General features: G+C 44.1%; 1 protein-coding gene across 3 annotated transcripts; it reads right to left on the bottom strand.

The window, feature by feature from the left end:
* Nucleotides 1-203: 203 nt before the first annotated feature.
* On the bottom strand, nt 204-21,503 carry ttyh3a (tweety family member 3a). 3 transcript variants are annotated; one of them, XM_084036609.1, is made up of 16 exons: nt 21,227-21,503; nt 20,601-20,783; nt 17,821-17,990; nt 15,909-16,020; nt 15,523-15,743; nt 14,615-14,710; nt 13,814-13,886; nt 12,802-12,877; nt 9,974-10,029; nt 9,036-9,128; nt 8,341-8,433; nt 7,498-7,634; nt 5,985-6,158; nt 5,487-5,562; nt 2,418-2,840; nt 204-2,381 (listed from the first exon to the last, which is right to left on the bottom strand). In XM_084036609.1, exons 2-16 carry the CDS (start codon nt 20,724-20,726, stop codon nt 2,352-2,354), a joined length of 1,956 nt encoding a protein of 651 aa, XP_083892735.1. In that variant the 5' UTR covers nt 20,727-20,783; nt 21,227-21,503; the 3' UTR covers nt 204-2,351. The 3 variants fall into 3 exon arrangements, with proteins under 3 accessions (XP_083892735.1, XP_083892734.1, XP_083892736.1); XM_084036610.1 differs by lacking the exon at nt 204-2,381 and adding an exon at nt 4,249-4,350 and having other exon boundaries at nt 2,715-2,840; nt 21,227-21,497; XM_084036608.1 differs by having other exon boundaries at nt 204-2,840.
* Nucleotides 21,504-21,595: the final 92 nt, after the last annotated feature.

Here is a 21,595-nt window from a genome sequence, read left to right as displayed (position 1 = left end):
AACATAGGCTATTATAGTTGTGTTATCTGTGTTCTACCTTTTAAAAGACAGTATATTGGTAAGAAGCAGCCAACCAGAGCCTGTGAAAGTAAAAAGGCAGAGAGGCAGTGAAGTTCTGCTGCTACCTAGTGTCTGTTCCTGGTCACGATGTCACCGTGCACAAATATTTAAACCCAACGACATGAAGAAATCCAGTGGATCACTACAGTTAAGGTTTGTTTAATTTTAAAAACACAGCATTCAAGCTCAATACAACCACAGGTTTAACATGTACACAGTTTAAAGATCGCAAATATGATGTATAAAAAGAAAAGAGAAGAAATGTACGTCTAAAAAGGTATTTTTTCCCCCAGAAAAACTCAAATAAAAATGAAAATCTATTTACCGTTTTCACATTAATGAAGCAACACATTGTGCTTGCTAGAGATTCTAAAATGAAATAAAAACATTAAAAGCAAATCAAATAGAAAACATAATGTTTAAAAAAAAAAAATGTGGAATACGTTTTTTAAAGAAATAAAAAAATTAAAAGGTCAACTTCAGACATTTTTTTTCTCTTCATAATGTAAATGTTTATAATCTGTACAACCGTCTTGCGTTACAAACAACAAAGAGAATATGACTACAACCCCAAAACAGAAAAGACTGCATCGGTGCAATAAATGTTTTACAGAGCATAATAATAATGATTCGGGAAAAAAAGGAGGTTCATTTTCTCATTTTATAACACAGGAACGCAACCAGGAGCAACTTTACAGAGTGGCCTCGCGTTAAGACATTTAAAAAGATATTCAGATAGTAAAAGAGTTGTGCTTCACTTGTTGGCACCGTCTCAAAAAACAAAAAGAAAAATCACCTCTTGTACTGGTCACAATGCACATCGAAGAGAAGCACGTTGAAGCAGCAGAAGTCCAAACATCTCACTCCGCGTTTGAAGGATCGTCACGCTTCAACAGGAAGTCAGCAGGTTTCCTTTGACCGTTTCCAATTTACAGAGAGAGCAGAGTTACCGCAATCCCTTCACAGCACCCACTCTTTTCTACTTTTGTTATAAATGCTAAAACACATTTGTGAGACAAAGAAAAAAAGTTTCTCTCCGAAATTCTCGGAGAAAACCGTCACATTAAGATTCACGTGGAAAAGGAGTTTCTGACTCAAAGCTGCCGCATTCGGTGGAGAAGATCGTTGCCGGAGTCGAGGATGTGTGTTTGTGGGGAGAATTCCCAGTTCTGTTGAGGGAGATGAGGCTTCGCAACTTAACGGGAACATCGAGAGAATAACGAGCAGTCTGGAGAAGAGGCAAATTATCGTAAAACGTGGAGCGATGTTGCAGAAGACATCACAGCCGTCGTCCTCCGCTTCACCAGCGTCCTCAAAGGGCTGTAAAACGTTTCCAGTAGTATAAAACTTCTCGTCTTTGTCAAACCATTTACTCTTCTCTTTTTTTTGTTGATGATCATCGTCATCCTGCCGAGTCAAACAGCTGCATTTCCATCCTGCAGCTCATCTTTGTCCATGTGAAACCGTCTGAGATCATGTGCCAGAATCGAGTTCACAGCTTCACGAGGTACAGTCATTTTGCTGTAGAATAGTGGCTCATCAATGTATTTAAAAATAAAATAAAAATAAAAAATGCCACAGGAAATAACAGCGTCCCAAGAAAACAAAACAATAAATCAATTTCAGGACCTGTAAGACGTGCAACACTGCAGGAAAACTGGTCCCAGACATCGGATGTAATGTGAAATTTACAGCAGGAAGCAGAAACGTTGCACCTTGAAATCGATTCTATGTGTTACGTGAGAAAGCATGTCTACACTTCAGGTGGGAAGGAAAGGTTGATTCCTCCCACATGAGTGTGTAAGGCCTTTCTCTCGACTCTCCCACAGCAGCGGGACAGTGCAGTGCAGTACAAACGAAACAAAAACCACAACCAGAAGTAGTCGGTGTTAACCTATGAGCACTTCCAGAGTCCTCAACACGGCAACGCCTCGTTAGATTCTGATCCTGTACATTTCATGTGGAATGAAGTAATAAACTGGAGTGTAGAAGTCAGCCCGGGCTCCGTCACGTCTCTCTGTGGAGGTGAAGTCCCAGCACTGACGATGATTCTCATAACAATAAACATGCTTTGTGATCTGCAGAAGTGTTGCTTCAACCAACCAGCGTAAAAAAAAAAAGAAAAAAAAAAAAAAAAGCACATTTGGTTTTTCCATTTTAAGTGGAGTGAGATGGAGGAGTGAGATGGAGGAGTGAGATGGAGGAGTGAGATGTATGAGGAATGATGACTGACTGAGTGACTGGATGAGATGCTTGATCGACGTCTGCAGACGGGACGAGTCCAGGGCTGTCTAGTGAGCAGGAGGAGGGCTGTTGGGATCTGGTCGGCTGTTGGGATCTGGTCGGCTGTGGGGATCCGGTCGGCTGTGGGAATCCGGTCGGCTGTGGCGATCAAGCTGGCTGTTGGGATCCGGTCGGCTGTGGGAATCCGCTCGGCTGTGGGAATCCGGTCGGCTGTGGCGATCAAGCTGGCTGTTGGGATCTGGTCGGCTGTGGGAATCCTGACGGCTGTGGCGATCAGGCTGGCTGTGGGGATCTGGTCTGCTGTGGGAATCCTGACGGCTGTGGCGATCTGGTCGGCTGTGGGGATCTGGTCGGCTGTGGGGATCTGGTCGGCTGTGGGAATCCTGACGGCTGTGGCGATCAGGCTGGCTGTGGGGATCTGGTCGGCTGTGGGGATCTGGCTGGCTGTGGGGATCTGGCTGGCTGTTGGGATCCGGTCGGCTGTTGGGATCCGGTCGGCTGTTGGCCAGGTACTTTGCCCGCATGCTGGAGGTGTACTTTGGATGGAAAAAGAAAAAAAAGATCACACACAAACAACAAAACATGAATCACACTTTCACTCTTTATGCTTCAAACAAATACAAAGAGAAAAAGGGTAAAAACCACCTCCTATATTTAAATAATCTAAAAAGAAAACAGTACTTTCTTATTATTATTATGATTATTCTATGACTGAAAGATGCAGGTTTTAAAGCCTGGGGGATAAATGTGGCAAACAGATTCACAGTTTGAGTGAGAATAAAACCCTTGTGATGAATAAAACATCAAAAAGCAGCAGAGGAGGAACATACAAGGACACTGATTGGAGAAATCAAAGCACTACAGAAGGCCATTCATCCCACAGATCAGAGACACAGATTACCTTTCAAACTAGCGGCTGCAGACTGCTGGGATCTAAAGGGATGTTAAACGATTCAAATACGGAGAGAACATCACAGCAACATATATAAATATATAACACTAACTCGTTTGAAATTATTTCACTTATTTTGCTCTTAACTTTCGTGCACATTCATAAACATTAAGGATGCACCCATGCATTTATTTTTAATACAGGCAAAAAGGCTGCATTTCAAACTCATGTGGAAACACTACGTTGCTTTTCGGTTGTAATATCTTTCTATATGCCTTCAGAGCTGTTTGGGAAGCCTGTTGAGGATGTGAATGATGAGTATTTGCACCATTATGAGCTCAACCAAAACAACATGACTTACCTTGGATGTTAATGTTAGAGACATATGTGTCATTTGCTGTAATTATTGGTTGTTTGGCCTATAATGTGTCTGAAAACAGTGAAAAATGCCTGTTCATCTATCTGTGATAAACCCAAATAACTCTACTTTCATATCCAACCTAAACATGTTGAGTACAAAGTAATGACCGCAGCGCAGCACGTCAACCAGATGGAGTGGCGGCGGGTTCATAAATATACGAGATCATACATAAAACGGTGGCACCTTCAAGTGTTATTCTCTGTGTTAAACAGCCAGTAACTGAATCCTATCTGCTTCTAAAATACAGGTGTGAAATATTTAGCTCTTAACCCTCAAACCCATGAATCAAGACAAAGCAGATCCAGATCAGAGAAACCGTTACTGGCTTCATAATTTCCCTCGTCATTGACTCATAGATGTTCCTCCCAATACATCTGTGGTGCAGGGGTGGGGTGGGGTGAGGTGAGGTGGGGTGAAGGGGAACATGCAGCCCAAGGCCACAGGAAACAAAGATCAGGTGAGACACCAGGTGGGACACTAGCAAGAGTCAGGACAGAGGGGGGGAGTGGGGAGGGAAGGGGGTCCAGCAGCCCTGGTGGGCCCTGAAGGGCGTGAGAGTTGGGAGTTTTGGGGAGGTGGCACGGAGGAGGGACCAGGCCAGCAGGTGGAGGAGGCGGGGCATGTTTAGTACCTGTTAGCATAGCAGATGAGGTTACCAAAACGATCTTGAACTCTCCGAAGGCTTTAACTGCCAGCTGTGACCGCTGTTAGTGTCCGCGGGGGTCAAATACAACTGGATGGATTCGCAGGGGGGGGAAAAAAAAACAAAAAACGACAAGAGAGTATAGAAAAGATACAGAAAGCAGCGTCTAGGTCCAGGCAGACAAACGGACATCGGGGAGGGATCTCTGGTAGAGGTTCAGTTCAGGGGGGAGCAGGGAGTGATCGTTCCTTTTAAAGGGTCAAGCTTGTATCGAGTTTCAAAAAAAGATTCTCTCACATCATAAATGTGACTTTTCTAGGATCCAAACGGCCTTGGAAGGAAACAACCGTCCATCATACGACACATTTTGATCCATTGTGTCACTCCGACTGATGCTCAAAGGATCAAGAAGGATGATCTCTCCAAATACTGGATTCCAGTACTCACGTTCTAGCATATTACCATAAAGCGATACGCTGTTAAACGCTCGCCATCATAACGTTTCTGTGTTTCCACCGGAAGAACCAGGGACTAAATTTAGTTTCTGTAGTTAAAAAAAAAAAAGAAGAAGTTCCTGCTCCGGAGGCAGAACTTGCACATGGTTCAGAAGATACCGAGGCTGTTCACTAAATGAGGAAGTACTGGCTGCTCCCGGTATCGTATTAGTGTGAGGGGCGGACATTTCTTCATATTTACTCAAAAATGATAATTAAGTTTTCCTAAGAAAGAGTGTGTGAGAAAGAGAGGGGAAGTTGCGGTCGAGTGAGCTCGAGTGGGGATGAGGAAACAAAGTGAGTGAAGGAGATATGATAAAAACAATTTACTGATGGTTTCATGGCGGTTATGTTCTTATTCAGACATAAGTGACCATTAAACACACAGATCGTCTGCCGTGGAGACGCTTGAGAGGTTTCAGACTCCTTTTCCTCCTTTCCATTTCTGCTTTTATCACAAAACAATAAAGATAACGATCATAAGGATGACTGGATGAAAAATGTTTTTCAAACAACGTTCTTTTGTTAAGCTTCAAGGTTATTCATATGTGGTGGAAACTCAACGTGCAAAGTTCTACTGGTTTTAGTTCCTCTGGTTCCACAGTTTCTGGAATCGTTGTCAAAAAAGGGATCCCGGTCAATCCCTTACAAAAGGCTGACAAACGACCCAGAGGTGTTCCTACAGTTCTCATGGCATTTATTAACGTTTCTTACAGGAAATGCAAAACTCACCGAGGGCGGAGGAGACTCTCGTCCTATCAGAGGCGTGTTTTCACAGCGAGAGTTCTGAAAGTTGGCGTTCTGAGCCCTGTTGAATTAAACACACACGGTGACATCAAACACAGCAAGCTGAGCTGTACATGAACCTCCACACACTGCTTTAAAAACACATGAAACAATATACTGAGTACACGACACTCTCCACATCAGTTTTCAGCATACCAACGCATTATAGAGCCAGAAACTGGGGGATCCCCTCCCCCCCAGTTTCCCCCCCAACACTGAACTCCACTCATAAGGCAGAGGGCTTAGAGTTTCACAGGCTCCACAGCTGGAGAGCAACAGCTGCATCTGCTGTCCGCTGCATGGCTTTCTGTAGGAGAGCCTCGCCGGGGATTTAAAACTCGTGAAGTATCCGATATCCGCCACAACCTCTGCATGGTGAAAATAAACCATCTACCACCTCTGCCTGTCTATTCATATTCCCAGTATGAAGCAGTGGGGACTCACATGTACTCGGTGACAGGTGCGTTGCTGACGGTGTGGGCTGCAGCAGGGATGGAGGTCTCGCTGCCGTAGCTGCTGCCGCAGCTGTACAGGCTGGGCATGTGGACCCGGTACAGGTTGTCGTGGTTTGGCCGTCCCCCGTGGCTCAGGGACTCGTCCTCACTGTCCTCCTCGTTCCTGCAGAGATCACACAGCATTACAGTAACACCACCACCACCACCAGAGGGAGCCCTTGTCCTCTCTGACGGATAACAAAAGAGCATGAATGTGCCACGTGGTCACGTTTTTGTGTTTGTTCTCAGCCAGTTTGATTCACTTTCATCACTGCCTGAGGGAAAGAAGACGAGAGGAATCCTCTGCCGTGTGAAGCAGAGGATTCACTTTTCCACTGACCTTAATGGGACGGAACAAAGACGGTACAAATAGCCTCATGTAACTGGTTCAGTTTTCTGCAGGAACATTAAAAGCCCTAATTTTGCATCAGGACAATAAATAGATTTGTTCACGTTAAATAAAAAGCAGCAGGCTACGTCTGCAGAGAGAATGTGAGTCAACTTCAACAATGCATGCGAGATATAACAGCACACATTGAAATCATGAAGCATGTCTCCCTCTAGTGTTCATCCGGCAGACTTTTCCCTTTATATATAAACCATGAAATCAGAGATTCAATCAGTGCAATCAATGTCCAACAAGATATTTATCTATATGTGTGCACATCAGGGAAAGGAGCAACATACTTACTAGTTAAATCAATCTATTCTAATCCTTCACTGGAAATGCTAAACCCTGAATATTAATTAGAAATGTTCGTATGATTCCAGATGGGTAAAAATAAATGAGCGTGCTTGCATCATTGCAATGGTAAAACAGAACAAGCTTAGCAGGGACCACCGAGAAAACAGACTGGTGGCGTGTAAGCCGCTGCTTTATAACAGGAAGCCCCAGCTGAGATCAAACCGATGAACATGCCCCCCAATTGTTCGCAGGGATCAGTTAATTATGTGGTGCAGCTGAGCTGACGGCTGTGCCTGGGAAACCACGTTCCTCCGGGCCAATCCTCGCAAACCTTATCTGCTGCTGATGGGACAAAGACATCACAATGATTTCAACGCTGCAGAAGACGACACCGGCTCAGGCGGCGGTTATGATATATTTAGGCCAACTCGGCACAATTAGGGGGGGGGGTAACAGGAAGCAATCTATTTGAGGAAGCAGCTGGAGCCTTGTGGACGGTCGCGGTGATAAACACAGTCACACACAAAATGAACTGTGTTCCCCTATTTGTGTGAATTTCTCCTGAATTACTTGGTCTACTTCATTCCCATTCTGCGTAAAAACGAGTGCTTTAGAGGGTTATGAGGAATGCCATAAAACCATAATAAATTGATGGGCTTATCCTCTTGAATTATTTCTCGCTGTAAACACAGTCGTGCACACAAACTCAGCCTAAAAGCTTCTGCTTCCTGTGTGGTTGTGAGTGGAAGGGCGTGCATGTGGCCGGCGGATGTCTTACCTCTTGCTGTGCCAGGTGTGAGGCACGCTGCAAACTATGGAGCTGAACATGAGAGCGGTGATGAAGGAGAACAGCACGAGGTAGATGAGGCCCTCCAGTCCGTCATAACACAGTCCCGTCATAGCCTGGACAAAGTCCTGCAAAAAGACGGCACCTTTATTGTAGCATGTAAGACCAGATCATCTAAAAGCAATCTGAGAAACCCAAGAAGGAAAGAGCAAAACAAAAATACAGAGGCGAGACTTTCTAAACTTCCGTGTGGATTCTAAGAGAGTCTTTAAAATGCATCGGCTGTGATTTCTCATTTAAAGTACGTCAAACAATGAGCTCCTGGTTGGCAAACCAGCAGGAAGGCAGTGTATTTGATCTAGATTGGAGAAGAAACTAACAACATCTTGATCGAAAATGTCCATTCTGTATGCACGGCACAGCAGAAACACAGTGGGGGTTCTACTGGAGATACTCTAACCTTCATGAAATCAAAAGGATTGGCTGGTTGATGTTAAAGAAAGAAGGCAGAGCAGAAAAAAGAAGAAGAAAGTGCTACACTTGCATGTGTGAACTTTGAATGTGGAAGCCACCAACCCTCCCAAGCATTGCAATAACCGAGTCCTTGTCAGTCAGCCAGCTTCAGAAATGGTACGACTGGACAAGAACTCGCATGCAGGAAGAGAAATGTTATTTATGGTGACAGGTGTGGTGGCTGCTCAAGTGTAACAAAGAAAAGGCTGCATTTATACAAGCGAGCTAAACTACGACGATGTCACAACTAATCACTCAGCAGACCCTTTTCCATCGGACACGGAGCAACCCTACAATGGGAATGTAAGCCTCGCTGCTCACCATGTGCAGGCTGCGACAGTCCACCAGGGCGGTGAGCTGATGTAGACTGATCTCTGTGGTGTTCAGGATCCCCTGGATCACTTCTAAACTTCCCTGGAATGAAGAAAATAACACACATTTACCACCAAAAATAAACAGACTAAATTCATTTGTATAATGTTTATTGTCTACTTAACAAAAACACAACAGCTCCAGCTGTAAAAGCAGATTTAAGTGTATGATACATTTGAATAGACTGTTTCACTTCTTCCTCCCAGAGGAAAATACGTCTGATGGCCTGATATAAACATTTCCACAACCTCAGCACATTTCTCCGTGTTGGTATGAGAAGTGAAATATGCCTCCTCCCCCCCCCCATTTCCAGTGTCAGCTCTCATTTGTGCCTCTGTCAACACAGTGTAAGGACCAGCGCTGGACAATACCACAACGCTGTATTGACAAGGGCCGGTGAAAGCCTAATGCAGCTAAATGGACATAATGCACATCCCAGGTGGGCTGTCAGCAGATCTTTATGTGGGACAGGTGCACTTCACTTCTCTGCAGGTCAGTCCTTTGGTCCCATTCACTGGGACATACGGTCATCAGAAACGGCACAATAGTACCGGACAGCTTGTGGCCTGCCGGGGAGTGTTTACGGTAGCAGCCACCCTGTAATGTGGCACGTCTAGTCGAGGGTGTAGTGGCTGGAAACATACCTGAGTTTGTTTATACTCTCTGGTGGCAGAGCGCAGCAGCTCAGACACGTCATCCTGCATCTCCACTAAAGCTTTGTGGCTCCCAGAGAGCTTCTGAAACGGAGTAAGACATACTGTAGCAGCACATCTCAAAAGCATTTCCATTACTGTAATCATGACCAAGTGCATGCCGACAGATTAGACATGTGAGATGGAAGGCTTATAGTCTGTATATATACGGCTTCCTTTTCTCTACGGTCACGCTAACAATAGATGACTGGACCTCAGCAGCACTCAAAAAACGTGATTTATTCATGTGGTTGGCCGACCGTAGTCCATTAACGCAATCTATGGATTCACAGTAAAAGTGCCATTCTTCTTCTCTAGCTTCCAAAACACTCGCTGATGCAAGTGCATGCTATCAGCACACATACACACACACACGCACACACACACACACGCACACACACGCACACACACGCACGCACACAGGAAGCTGCATCAGTTTTCCTGCTGACAAAATGGGAGGCGTTGTACTATTGCATGGAAAAACGGCCTTCTTCAGGGCAACGGGAGTGACTCACTGTGCCCACCTGAATGCTTCACAATGGAATTTGGTTGTGAACCGTATCGGTGTAATGTTAAAGACCCCGGAGCTTTCAAACCGTTTGAATACTATGTTATTGACAACATTCAATAGCCAAAACAGGACGTTTTATTTCCCGTTTACAGGTCGTGTCATGACGATTGGACAGTACGTATATCGTGAGCATTGACTTTAAGTTGCTGAGGCACACTGTGAGTTGGAATCAAACAACATTTCTAAAATGGTACACGTAAACCCAGCTTTATGTTGACCAAGGAAACTACCAGTCACACAGGATACGTGTATTAAACCTGAGGGTTAAATGCTTTGCTCAAACACACGGAAAACAAAAGTAGTAATATACAAAACAAACCTGCTGGAAGGGGTTTGTTCGTTCCAAACTGCAGCTAAGGTAGTGCTGCAGGATTTCTGTTCATCAAAAAAAAAGAAAAACACAGAAGGAACAGAAGGTTAGCAGAGCCACACAAATTCACATTTCCATCTCCTAACAGATAACTCGGCCAGACAGATAAAATGGCCAATAATAGCTCATTACAGATACATCAGTATCTGTGTATATCTTGGCCAAGGTGCCAAGTAAAACTGCCAGACGAGGTTATTGAGGTACTTTATAAGCCGTGTCACCATTATCATGTACCATTCCTAAATCGCTAACCAAAGTGTAGTTTTGCGTCTTGACTTTGGCATCTCTTATTTCACATTGCATCGTGCCTTCGTTCCCCCGAGTCATTGCTTCGTCCACCACTGTTTTGTTCTGTGAAAGAGGCCAATCCCCGGGTAACACAGCGACAGAGACTTTGTATTTTGTTGCTTTGTTAGAGCTCGACTGCTCCTGAAACGGTGCTCCTGCTGAGCTAATCCTGAGCTCTGAGGGGAGCTGCTCCAAAATAATAATGTTCGCACGTGCTGTAATAGTATAAATGCAGGTGTTTTTCCCCATGACGCAGCAAACACTTATCCCAACGGAACAGAAAGCCAGTGAGAGGCTTAGGCATAACCCTTCTCACTGCAGTCCAAAGAGCAATTTAATCGCCTCTGGGGTCATTGTTAAAATTACAAACAACCAGCAGAACAGACTGTAAGCCCTAATTGAGATTTTGGGACTTTCACATGGTATTCCAACCCACTCCTACCCAGCTACCAACTCACAGCAGTGAGTAGGAGTCTATATGAAATCCTCGGCGAGTGACTCAAAGGCAACATCCACAAATACAAGCTGTGAGAACGCCGACCTCGCACAGGCGTGAGTGACGTCCACATTCGCTGCCGTGTCGGGAGCCCGTTTCCCACACAGCTGAGCCACATCCTGAGGAGGAGTTTATACATATCGAGCAAGCTTCGCCACACACCCACGATCACGAAAATCAGGAAGACTTTAGGTTCAAGGATGGAACTACTGACGTTCATCTATCACTTACTGATGGGAAGACTCAATTATGGAGTAACGATCAAACAAATGTACAATTCTGGAAACAATTATATTCAAATCTGTTATTACTTTGGCCAGCATTCCATGTAGAATATTTACGTTTTGTTCCAGCCATAACTCAGCGATGAAACCTCAGAATAAAGCTTCAGTTACAATGACTCGGACAAAACAAGTCTGTTTTATAATCAGATTGATTAGAGGTGAGCTTCAGGCTACCATCACAACATAGCTTGTTTATTGGACAGAGATTTAACAGCACTATCCCACCGGGTTAAATATTATGGCAGTGGAGGGGTGTCGACATAAATCTGGCTCCAGCCCCTGAGCATATTTTGATATCAAGCCGTTTGATGTTTTCCAAGCAGGAGAAACTGCAAACGAACAAACGCCAATCAAACCGATCATTCTCAAAACAAACCTGCCGTGAATACATTCAATACACGTGTTTACAGATTTTGAGTCAAAGTCATTGCTCGTATCATATCACTTGCAAAGTGTTTTACAACTGAAACCATCAGAACCACGGATAAAGACCGACTGGAAGATGAAAAATTGCACAGATCAACCCTCACTCTGGTTCGGTTTGATACCATGTGTCTTGACATCATTGTGCGATGAAGAGAAAGCAGAGGGAGGGAAAATAACAAAAGACGGGCATTGAAGTGATGCATGTTCAAGAAAATATAAGGGTTTTCCAGGGGAGGGGAAGCAATAAATCCACTGGAATAATAACACGGTTTGTGCCAGAAATCTGGTGAATGTTCAGGAAAGCATGAACTTTAAAAAGGGGGGAAATATACAGCTGACATTTGAAGGTAAAAGTAACATATGTTAATGCCAATAATATCTTGGGATTCCTCATTGTGTGCTATTTTCTTTTTCAAAATCGTTATACACAAAAAGGTTTCTTTCAACCGTTGAATAGTGAACAGTCATGTGTTACAGAGGAAGAAATAGAACAGAAACCCCCCGTACTGCACAAATCAGCCCTGGGGCAGAACACAGCTTCATAGCTGCAGCACGATAGACTTTAGTGCTATGAATAAGTCGGTGCTCAACACAGCATTAACAGCCGATGTTCTCATTTCTGCCCCGACGAACCAAACGCTTGGTTCGTGTATTCAGCAATCACCATATTTAAGGGAAGAGAGCCGAAAAAGACAAGCTGTGAAGCTGGTGATGACAAAAAAACAAAAACTCATCCAGAAGGCAGGAAGTCGATGGCGTTTTTTATTTCCAACCATCGTCTTCCCATTTGTTTCCCCCTCAAGGACTGAGGAGGGATGTAGGAAACATATTGTGTCTCTGATCCTCCTCTTCACTGCTCTTATCTCCCCCACATGCTTCTCACACACAAATGCACACACCCGAGGCACCATCACTTTTTCCCCTTCCCATCACAGGACAGATTGGGCAATTACTAAAAAGGAGATGTGTTGGAGAGGCTTCAGCACTGCTTATAAAAAGGCAGCTCATTGCCCTCTTGACCCCGCCGCAGATGTGGCAGTCATTTTTAGTCTTTTTATGGGCCACGGACAAGACCAAGCCCCGCTCTTTAGAACAATGCCGCCCCACTGCTGCACAATAATCGGAGCATTGAGACCAGGAAGGGGGAGGGGACTAATTCAACAGTTCAGGCTACAATTTGAGATGACGAATGTTGACCATTTCAAAGAAATGTCAGCGTGAATACAAAAACCAACTCATTACCAACATGGTCACCATATGAGTGGACTGTATGTGATTCATACCTTGATTGATGACTCCATACTGAGCGGCCACTTTGGTGACATACATGTCAGGAGCGACGCAGAAGTCACTGGATGTCTAGGAGATAAACAAAGCAAGAAAAGAAAGGACTTCAAAATGAAGAAGAGACAGTTGGAGTGGCACTTTCATTGCATCCTAACAACACAACACAAGATGCACTTTCCTGCTGCACGCGAGTTATTGATCGCAGCTTTAAAACCACGTTTACAACCTGAAAGGCCGGCTGAGGTCCAAGCATCAATAAAGTAGCTTTTGTCCTGCATAATGCAGCCAAGCTAACCAATTTGGTCTTCTGGGAACAATGGCCGCAATATAACGTCTACAATGCTAACCCCAATTACTTTGCTTGTGATACTTGTTATTAGGACCACGGTAGCAGTTTCAACAAAGACTGAGGATTTTCATTTAATCCCCTGTCCACTCAAATATGTGTCTCGCTTATCGTTTACTTCACCTCCATGTTTGAGCCTCACTGTGCAGAATGATGCATGCAATCAACCAAAGTGTGGTGTAGAAACCTGAAGCCTGCAGTGCACTTTTCAGTGCTGTAGCACAAACTTTTTAAATTAACAATATTTGTATATTCAAAGATACTGGATTTTTTTTAATGAGGGAGAAGCAGTGGATGTAATTTGAATGAAGCAATGCAAGTCTGTTTTCTTTGTCTTAAAACAGGTCTGTGGGCTAAAATTAACATTGGGGTCAATAGGGATTGGCTTGCTTTGGGAGCCAGTCTCAAGTGGCGACTAGAAGAACGTGCCGCTTGATTACAGCACATCATACAGGCGTGTTTCTATTTCCTTTGTGAGTCTGTGCCACATTTTATCAACATCTCGACTGTTCAGCCGAACAGAATACAAGTAATAAAATATCTCTCCAAGGCCAAATCCTGCAGCCCCCGGCTGAGCACACAGAAAGCGTGTTACCCAATAGTACATAATGAACTGCGTGCAGCTCTACCTGGAAAACAGGATCACGCTCTGGTGCACTTACCACGGAGACGGCCAACTCCAGCCCCAGAGACACCCAGCTGATTACCAGAGCCACCACACCAAACAAGCACACCCTGGGGAGAGCAAGAGGAGGTGAGGAGTTTAAGTACCTTTAATGTGCAGTGTTGGCACAATACTATTGGTCTGTACAGTAACCACACAGTGGGGATAAGTATGAGCTAATGAAGTTGGTCCTATAATATGTATCAAGCCTAAGCCCTTATGCGATTTCTGATTAATTCATATAACAAGTTAACACAGTGCTGCATCTCAACTTAGTCTTCAGATCCCCAGCTTTCAGATGATGTACACCAATTATATCTTCCCCTAAACAAACTGGTCTATGGTTAAGAGGGGTGGAGTGGCAGAGGTTATATAAGGGAAGAACTGGGTAAACACTAAGTGGTCTCATTTTCCTAGACAGACATTATTGTATTTGCTGTATTATTTTTAGTGCCTATAAAAACACAAATTGCCTTTTTATAGCTACTCTATTGAATATATAACAGTTACCAAAAACACTGTTGCTGTAGATTTAAGTGAGTCATCAAGTGCCGTTAGTAATCACCCAAATACGGAGGATGGCAGGGCCTTGATGCTTAATTAATTGTGACTGCGCTGATATTTTATAGGGCATGAATTCACCCCGAGTAAACAATAATGACAAGGTGGCCTTGATCAGTTGATGGCTTCATGTACAATAATTGCCACACATTGAGTGAGAATAGCTCAAATAATCTCCCGGGGCAAACTGATTCTCCCTGACGTGCTCGTGTGGCCATGATGCGGTGAAGAGACTCACCCTATAAGCGTTCCCTTGGAGTTGCGAATGAGGCCAAACAGCACCAGAAGGCAGATGAGGACGTCGAACAGTAGCAGGCCTATGTAGCCCAGCCACCTGTGAAGACAAATGTCGTTAGCAACAAATGGCCCAGAGCAGCACAGCATACCCTCCAAATAGAGCTGAATCTTTAGAGCAAGCACATTCAACTTCTTAGCTCATGAACAGCAAAATTCTTATTCTATAAATAATGAATTAGACAAATGTGTTCATAACCAGGAATAATATTATTATAATTATACAACATTGTTAAAAACAAAGGCCGCAAGGGATACCAAAGAGATTACTACAAGAGACCCCTTTCACCTTGTAATTCGATATTATTATTAATTTGCATTTACAATACGCATCTCATTTAATTTCTGCTCTGAATTCATGTTGCATCATTTGGTATGCAACATGCATATTTATAATTTTAGGCATAGCAAACTCGACACGGCCCACAGGGATTCCAACTCTTCAATATTTTCTACCAAAGTCATTGGGAAGTCAGCTGCCAAATGATATGCTGCACAAGTACGACACGTCCCTTGTTGTCTGTGCTCGCATCTGCTTCCTAATTCACACAGTGATGCTCATTCAGAAACCTAAAACATAAAGAGCCAGGGAACAAACCAACTACCTTTTAACTTTGACAATATGTAAACTCAGCGATGAGCGTCAGTTAAATCAGTGAATTACTGTGTGTGTCTGCATTGAAAGTTTAATTAAGTGATGTAGCGCATGAATCGTGGTCCGTTGTTGTCTGCGTTGCTCGCTGCTGCTGCTGCCACTCCTTACTCTGCAGGATCAGACCGGAGCTGAATATATAATGTCTTGCACTACTCTTTGTTTGAGCGACTGCATGGACCGCACTACTAAAGTCTTACCTGTACCAGTCGTACAGCTCTATCTCGACAGCCAGCTCCTCCAGGGAGATGTCATTGTTGTCCCAGAAGGGGATCTCCACCATCTGCCTGACCAGCTCGTCCAGCTGGCCCTGCAGCTTTTGGATGATGGACAGGTAGTCGGCGTGCTGCGCATACTGGCCTTCAAGCTGTTGCAGATTGTTGTCTACCGTCTGGTTCAATGAGGATGTACTCTCATATACCTGGAGCCAGCACAGGGACAAACAAGGTCATGGTGGAGTAGAAGAAAAATGGGACTCACTACACATCTCGAGTGGTAGGGGGGGAGGGGGGAAACCAGGGAGGCTCATGGCAGACGGGTGAGGAATTATTAAAGACGTCGGTATCATTTGTGCCCTCCGTCTTACCAGCTTCTCCACTCCAGTGATTGTGCGGTTAGCATGGCGCAGGGAATACGTCAGCCGATTCACTCCATCACAAGTCTCGCCGTTCCCATAGAAACCGACAGCAATGCCAGCGCTGAGGGGAGACAAAAGGAAGGGTGGGGAGACAGGGTGGTGAGGAGGAGGGATTAGCTAAAAAAGACACAGAGAGGAGACAGAGAAGAGAGCGAGCGAGGGGGATAGCGAGGCAGGGAGAGAGGCGTGTGAACTCCACATTAACCCTGTCGGTTCAGACCCCAGTCAACGGGCTCCTTTCAGATCCAGCAGAAAGACTCCATACAGAACCATGGAAACACACAGGAATGGACCAGCTATGCCCCAAGCCCCACACTACAGCCGACAAAGGCTGTACTGAGGCATCAGCTCTCATTTGCACAGACAGGACTCAGGTTGCAAAAAAACAGTTCCGGTAACTGCGTGATAAACAGAATATTTTATGTATTTTTGTTCCCCTATCTTGATACAGGAGAAAGCAGAAGCTATTCACAGAAATTGCTTTGTATTTCTTTGGAAAGAAATAACTCCCTCTCCGTTTCCTGAGAAGCAATTTGATGCAAAAAAAATCGATATCTCAGTCTGTGTTGCAGCTGTTGGTCTTTTTGCGAACCCCCATCCTATGCCAGAGTGGATTTTATCAAGTGGAATGATGATGATAAGCGAATCACTCCGAGCTCAGCCGGACCAAGTCCAAGCCAACAGCACTCAGTGCATCAATGGGTTTTCCCCCGCTTCCTGGAGGGCTTCGCATCTCTTCCCCTCACATTCTGCAGCGTGAAAGAGGTGAACAGGCCTCGCTGTCACAGCAAAAACAAAACCAACCTCACCCGCTGTGGTGATCGTTACTAGTGATGCTTGCTTTGTACAGGCATGACAAGCATGCACTCCACCAAAGAACAAAAGAAAAACAAAGAAATGTATGATCTCTCTGAATCGGGTTATCCTGCTTACACAGAAAACCCATTTGTAAATCTGTACACACACCACACACACACACAGATACGGTGATTGTAATGCAGTTCTTGTACTCATCAGGTCCCCAAGCTCTTTGTGCTGCTCTGAATCAACCGTGATGGCTCTCCAGTGGCCCATCAACAGGAAAACAGAAAACAAACGCAGTGTTCAGTGATAGAAAGCGTGTCCAGATGGTGCAGTTCAAATATCCTTCCTACAGCATTACTGTACAGTCCCAGCAGGACAGCGGAGTCTTTTGTGACCGCTGCAACCCAAAATGGATGGGTGTGATGCAATTCCAATAAAGAAAATGCAAACAAGTTTAGAACTCACTTGTTCTATGTAATTTTGTGGATGTCGGTCTTGCTTTAGATGTTCAGTAATAAAAGTCCTTTGGGTTTCTCCTAAATAGAAATGCAATTTAATCTGATCATGGCATCATTTTCTGTGGTTACTGGGGTCATTTGCAAAAGTAGAAGAAAATTCTAAACCTCTTCTAGCAGGAAGGTATTTCATTTGTTATTATTGTGATTGCAAAATGACATGTTCTTAAGAGTTATTGTTGGTTGGTTTGGTGTCTTAATGTTACATGGGAGCAGGCTCTCTAGCTTTCTACTGTTTAGTAATGACAACATACTTTAAATACAATTTACATATTTAGTCAGGATTGGTCAGTTCTGCCTCTTCCTGTGTCTTTGTCTCTGGGTGTGTCAATGCATCAACAATACAATGGGTGAAAGCCATCTGGAAACAAAGCATTAAGTATGCATCTTAAAGATGATTCACTTCAGAGATAAAGTTGTTCTTCTCTTAAGTGATTCTCTGGTAAGCCATCAAAGACCTGTCGTGATCTTAATATGTGTAGCAGCACACAACAGGTGATTTATTGACAATTATCTCACATCTCACACGTGTTCAGACTCACCTGCAGATGAGAGTTGCTATGATGACACACCAGGCTGTACAGCAGCAGTCGGCGTTGGGCTGATCCCTGTTTTTGTTCCGCCGGCAGCAAAGACAAATGGAGTAGATGAGCAGGAACAGGAGGTCCAGGGCCAGACAGGCGAGCGCCACACCTCCCAGTAACAGGATAGACTAGTGGACAGAGGGATGGGGTTATGGAAACCTCAAAGCTGAGAACACTTTAACAATAAAAGACAATGGGCTTCCAAAGTGTCCCACAGAGAAACACCACAAACGTGTCTTGGAGAAGTGCACGGCGCTTCAAAATGCATTGCCTTCTAATCTGCAGGAGATATTATATTTTTTATTTTCATGCACGAACAGCTTTAATAACCCAGGAGCTTACAACCGTCTCCATCGTTGCCCTAAATGAAACTGAAAGCACATTTTGTGGGGCGTGCACTATAATCAGGTGAAAACATCTCTAAATGAAGATGTCTCGTCCTGATTTACAAAAAGAAAAGAGCTTTCCGTTCTGTGGAAGTACAGATTAGCCTGTTCACTAAAGCGTGGTGTGACTATAGAGGCAGATGAATACAACAACAAAGGCTCTCTATATTTAAAAGTGATATGGGATTACATTTTTCAGAAACTTAAACAGGACAAAACTGGTCATACCTACTGCATATTACAACCATCATATTGATACACTGGCAGAGTGGCAAATCTAGCAGTAAAGCGATATACTGTACCACCACAGTCAAAGCTTGCAGCCAACAGCAGCACTTCCTATGTAGGTCAGACAGAGGGCCTGTGTTCACTGTATACTCCTGAGGATTCACAGCTGGGGAGATTTCCATCTTACCACTTTTGTTTTGTAAAAAAACCCGGGGTTGATATATTTGTTCAGTTTTCTCAACGATGCATCACAGTGGCTGACACGCCCTGATGCAGTGATTGGTGAACTCATTCTGGGAACAACTGCAGGCTCCCAGCACAGTCCTGACCACACAATCTTTTTGCTGGGACTAATTCATTGAACCAATCCTGTATTGTGTTGACTGTGATACTGTGAACAAATGATAGATCGGATAACCAAACAACATTAAATGTCTTTCTCTGCACAGTTCATCCAAACAAAGCTCAACGAGTGCAACAGCAATCCAGGGGTAGGGCTGGGCAATGTATAAATATTACATCAATATTGTTATTTGAGACTAGATGTTAGATTTTTTGTGGTATATAGTAATAAGTGTTGTCTTTTCCTGGATCTAAATTATGCAATTTTCTGAACAAACAGACTATTCTTGCTGTCCTATTATTTGCCTTTACCCACTTAGTCATTGCATCCACATTACTGATGATTATTTATCCACAATCTCCTTCTGTACATATTTTGTGAAAGCACCAATGGTGAACTCTACAATATTGTTGCAAAAAACATAACCGTAACGTAAAAAGTACAATCCAAATGTTACTTTTGGTGCCTTGCTTCCATATCATACATGCAAGGCAAGAGTGACAAATTCAAAAGGCACCCAAGGTTGCATCGTCATGAAGTAGTCCTCTAGCGAGCACCACTGACAGCTGACAAGCAAACATTTCTCCTGACAACATTGCATTGACAGTAATTAGCAGCCTGTCATTACAGTGTGTTAATAATTATGGTTTAGCAAGCTAGTCCAATGATGACCTCTTATGTTTCGCTCTTGTGATAACGATGTCAAGGGAGTGACACAATGTGCTACCTCAGCTGTCTGTCCATTGTCAGTAAGTGGACTCTAGTGCCACTTCATCATACTTCCCATTAATTCACGGATCGACAATCCGACATCCGCACTAGAAAGTCAAGGAAAAACACTTTTGTATGCATATATATTTACAAGAATTAATGATTGTCCAAGCATTACGCACACGACCGCGGCCCGCCACTGATGATGATGCATGTCTGGAACATGTCTTCCCTTTTCTCAGTAGCGATGATTCACTTCTGCATTTTCTGAATCATACTCCCACAGTAAAATCAACGCACCACTCTCTTATGTCTGCCAATTTTTCTCTTGTGTTGAAATTACCCTCTATCTCTTGTTTCTCCCTCTGCCCTCACTGACAAGAATGCTACACACTCTTTAGCATTCATTCTGACCCCGTGAAGGGCAGCATCAACAAAGTCCATTAATAAATGAATTAAAGAACATTTCCGTGTCAAATAACGTTGGCACATTTATAAAAATACAAGATCCCGTCCTCCAAAACAGTAGATTAAGTTAATTGAAAAGTTGAATCAACAGTTGCCACAGAATTTCTTCGGAGGAAAGTATCACTTGGCCTGCATTTAGAGATTATCTTTAATATTTACCTTGTGAACAAATGCCAGGCTGTTCTCCCCTCCCCCGGTCTTAGCTCCCCATCAGGCTGTACAGTCTACCATAAACCTCTTTAATCTACACGAGAGAATTTAAGTGTTTTTTGCATAGGTACTTCAGATTCCAGGTCAACTTGGGTGGCTTGGATCACTTATAGTATGCCAGCTGGTACTATAAGCTGGCAAAGGTCAAGACAGGGATATAACAGCGACACACAGGTGGTGACATGGATCAAGAGGTGAAGAGGAGGAGGAGCAGGTGCAAACAGGTCATCAGTCACCTTGAGTGGCAAATACTAATACACTGAACTTAAATGTAAGACTACAGCCTTGGATAAAGCATTGGACACAATCACAGTATCCTGCTCCAGAAGGTACACACTGAAACCAAAAGTAAACACTGAAAAAAAATCTGATGGCTCATTTGTTTTGTTTACCTGTTGATACGTCCAGTCTTCTGGTTGGAAATCACTGCTCGTTTGCTCGAACATCAAGTTGAAATGTGGAAGTCTGTGTAGGAGGGTCACCCACCATGGTGGAGAGTAGCTGACCACAGCTGCCATGGCGAGCAAATGTCACCGAGGTCCACTCCCCAAGTAGGCAAGCAAGGATGCTTGAAGCTGTGAACACAGAGGAGAATCCACTTGGTAAAGTCTGCCGGTATGATCGACGAATGAAAACCAAAAGCAGAACCCCTCATCTAGCATAAATCACCAAGTTAGTACGCTAGCTTGCGTTAAATAACATTAAAGTTACGTGTTATTTTGACGGTGCCAATATAAACACTACACCATTCATCTAAAAGAATACACACGTTAAAAGCCGCCCATACTAGGTTATATCATTTAGTATTCATAATTACAAAAGTACGACCAGAACAGCTCGCCAACTTGACCAACACTGCTGTAGCTAGTAGCTAGCTAACATAAACTAGTAGCTAGCTAGTTAGCGTGTTAGCATGTCAACTTAAGCCATTGTTCCATCGCTAGCAGTTATCCTGTTGTTAATATTAGCTGGAAAGTCCCCACTTATATTTAAAAAACGTTTTTAAAGCAAGTTATACCCGTGATGTAGCAACCGTTAACTCCTGCTAACGTTAGCCGGGTTAGCCCGTCGGTTAGTTCCGTCCGCTGAGACGCGAGCTCCGAGGCGAATAACAACAAGAAGTCTCTTTTGTTCCGCTTGTCATTCTGCTCTGCGGTTTTAGTTGCTGTTACGTCCTGTTTTGTTTCGTTGGAAGTCCCTCGGTTCCTCTCTCGCAGTCTCAGTCCACCGCGACAAGCTCAGACAAGCTCCTCAGAGTGAAACCTCCATCCAGTTACTGAGGGAGCAGGGAGACTCGGGAAGGGGGGGCGACTGTCCACGACATTCACCCAGCTGGCAGTTTACCCGGCCCGGCCTGCGCGCAGCCCACTCCACCGGCGTCAAAAAC

This window comes from Eutrigla gurnardus (genome assembly GCF_963514095.1).
Source record: "Eutrigla gurnardus genome assembly, chromosome: 20".
Classification (NCBI taxonomy): Eukaryota; Metazoa; Chordata; class Actinopteri; order Perciformes; family Triglidae; genus Eutrigla; species Eutrigla gurnardus.
The sequence above is the reverse complement of the archived record's forward strand: the minus strand, read 5'-3'. Positions and strand labels throughout refer to the sequence as shown.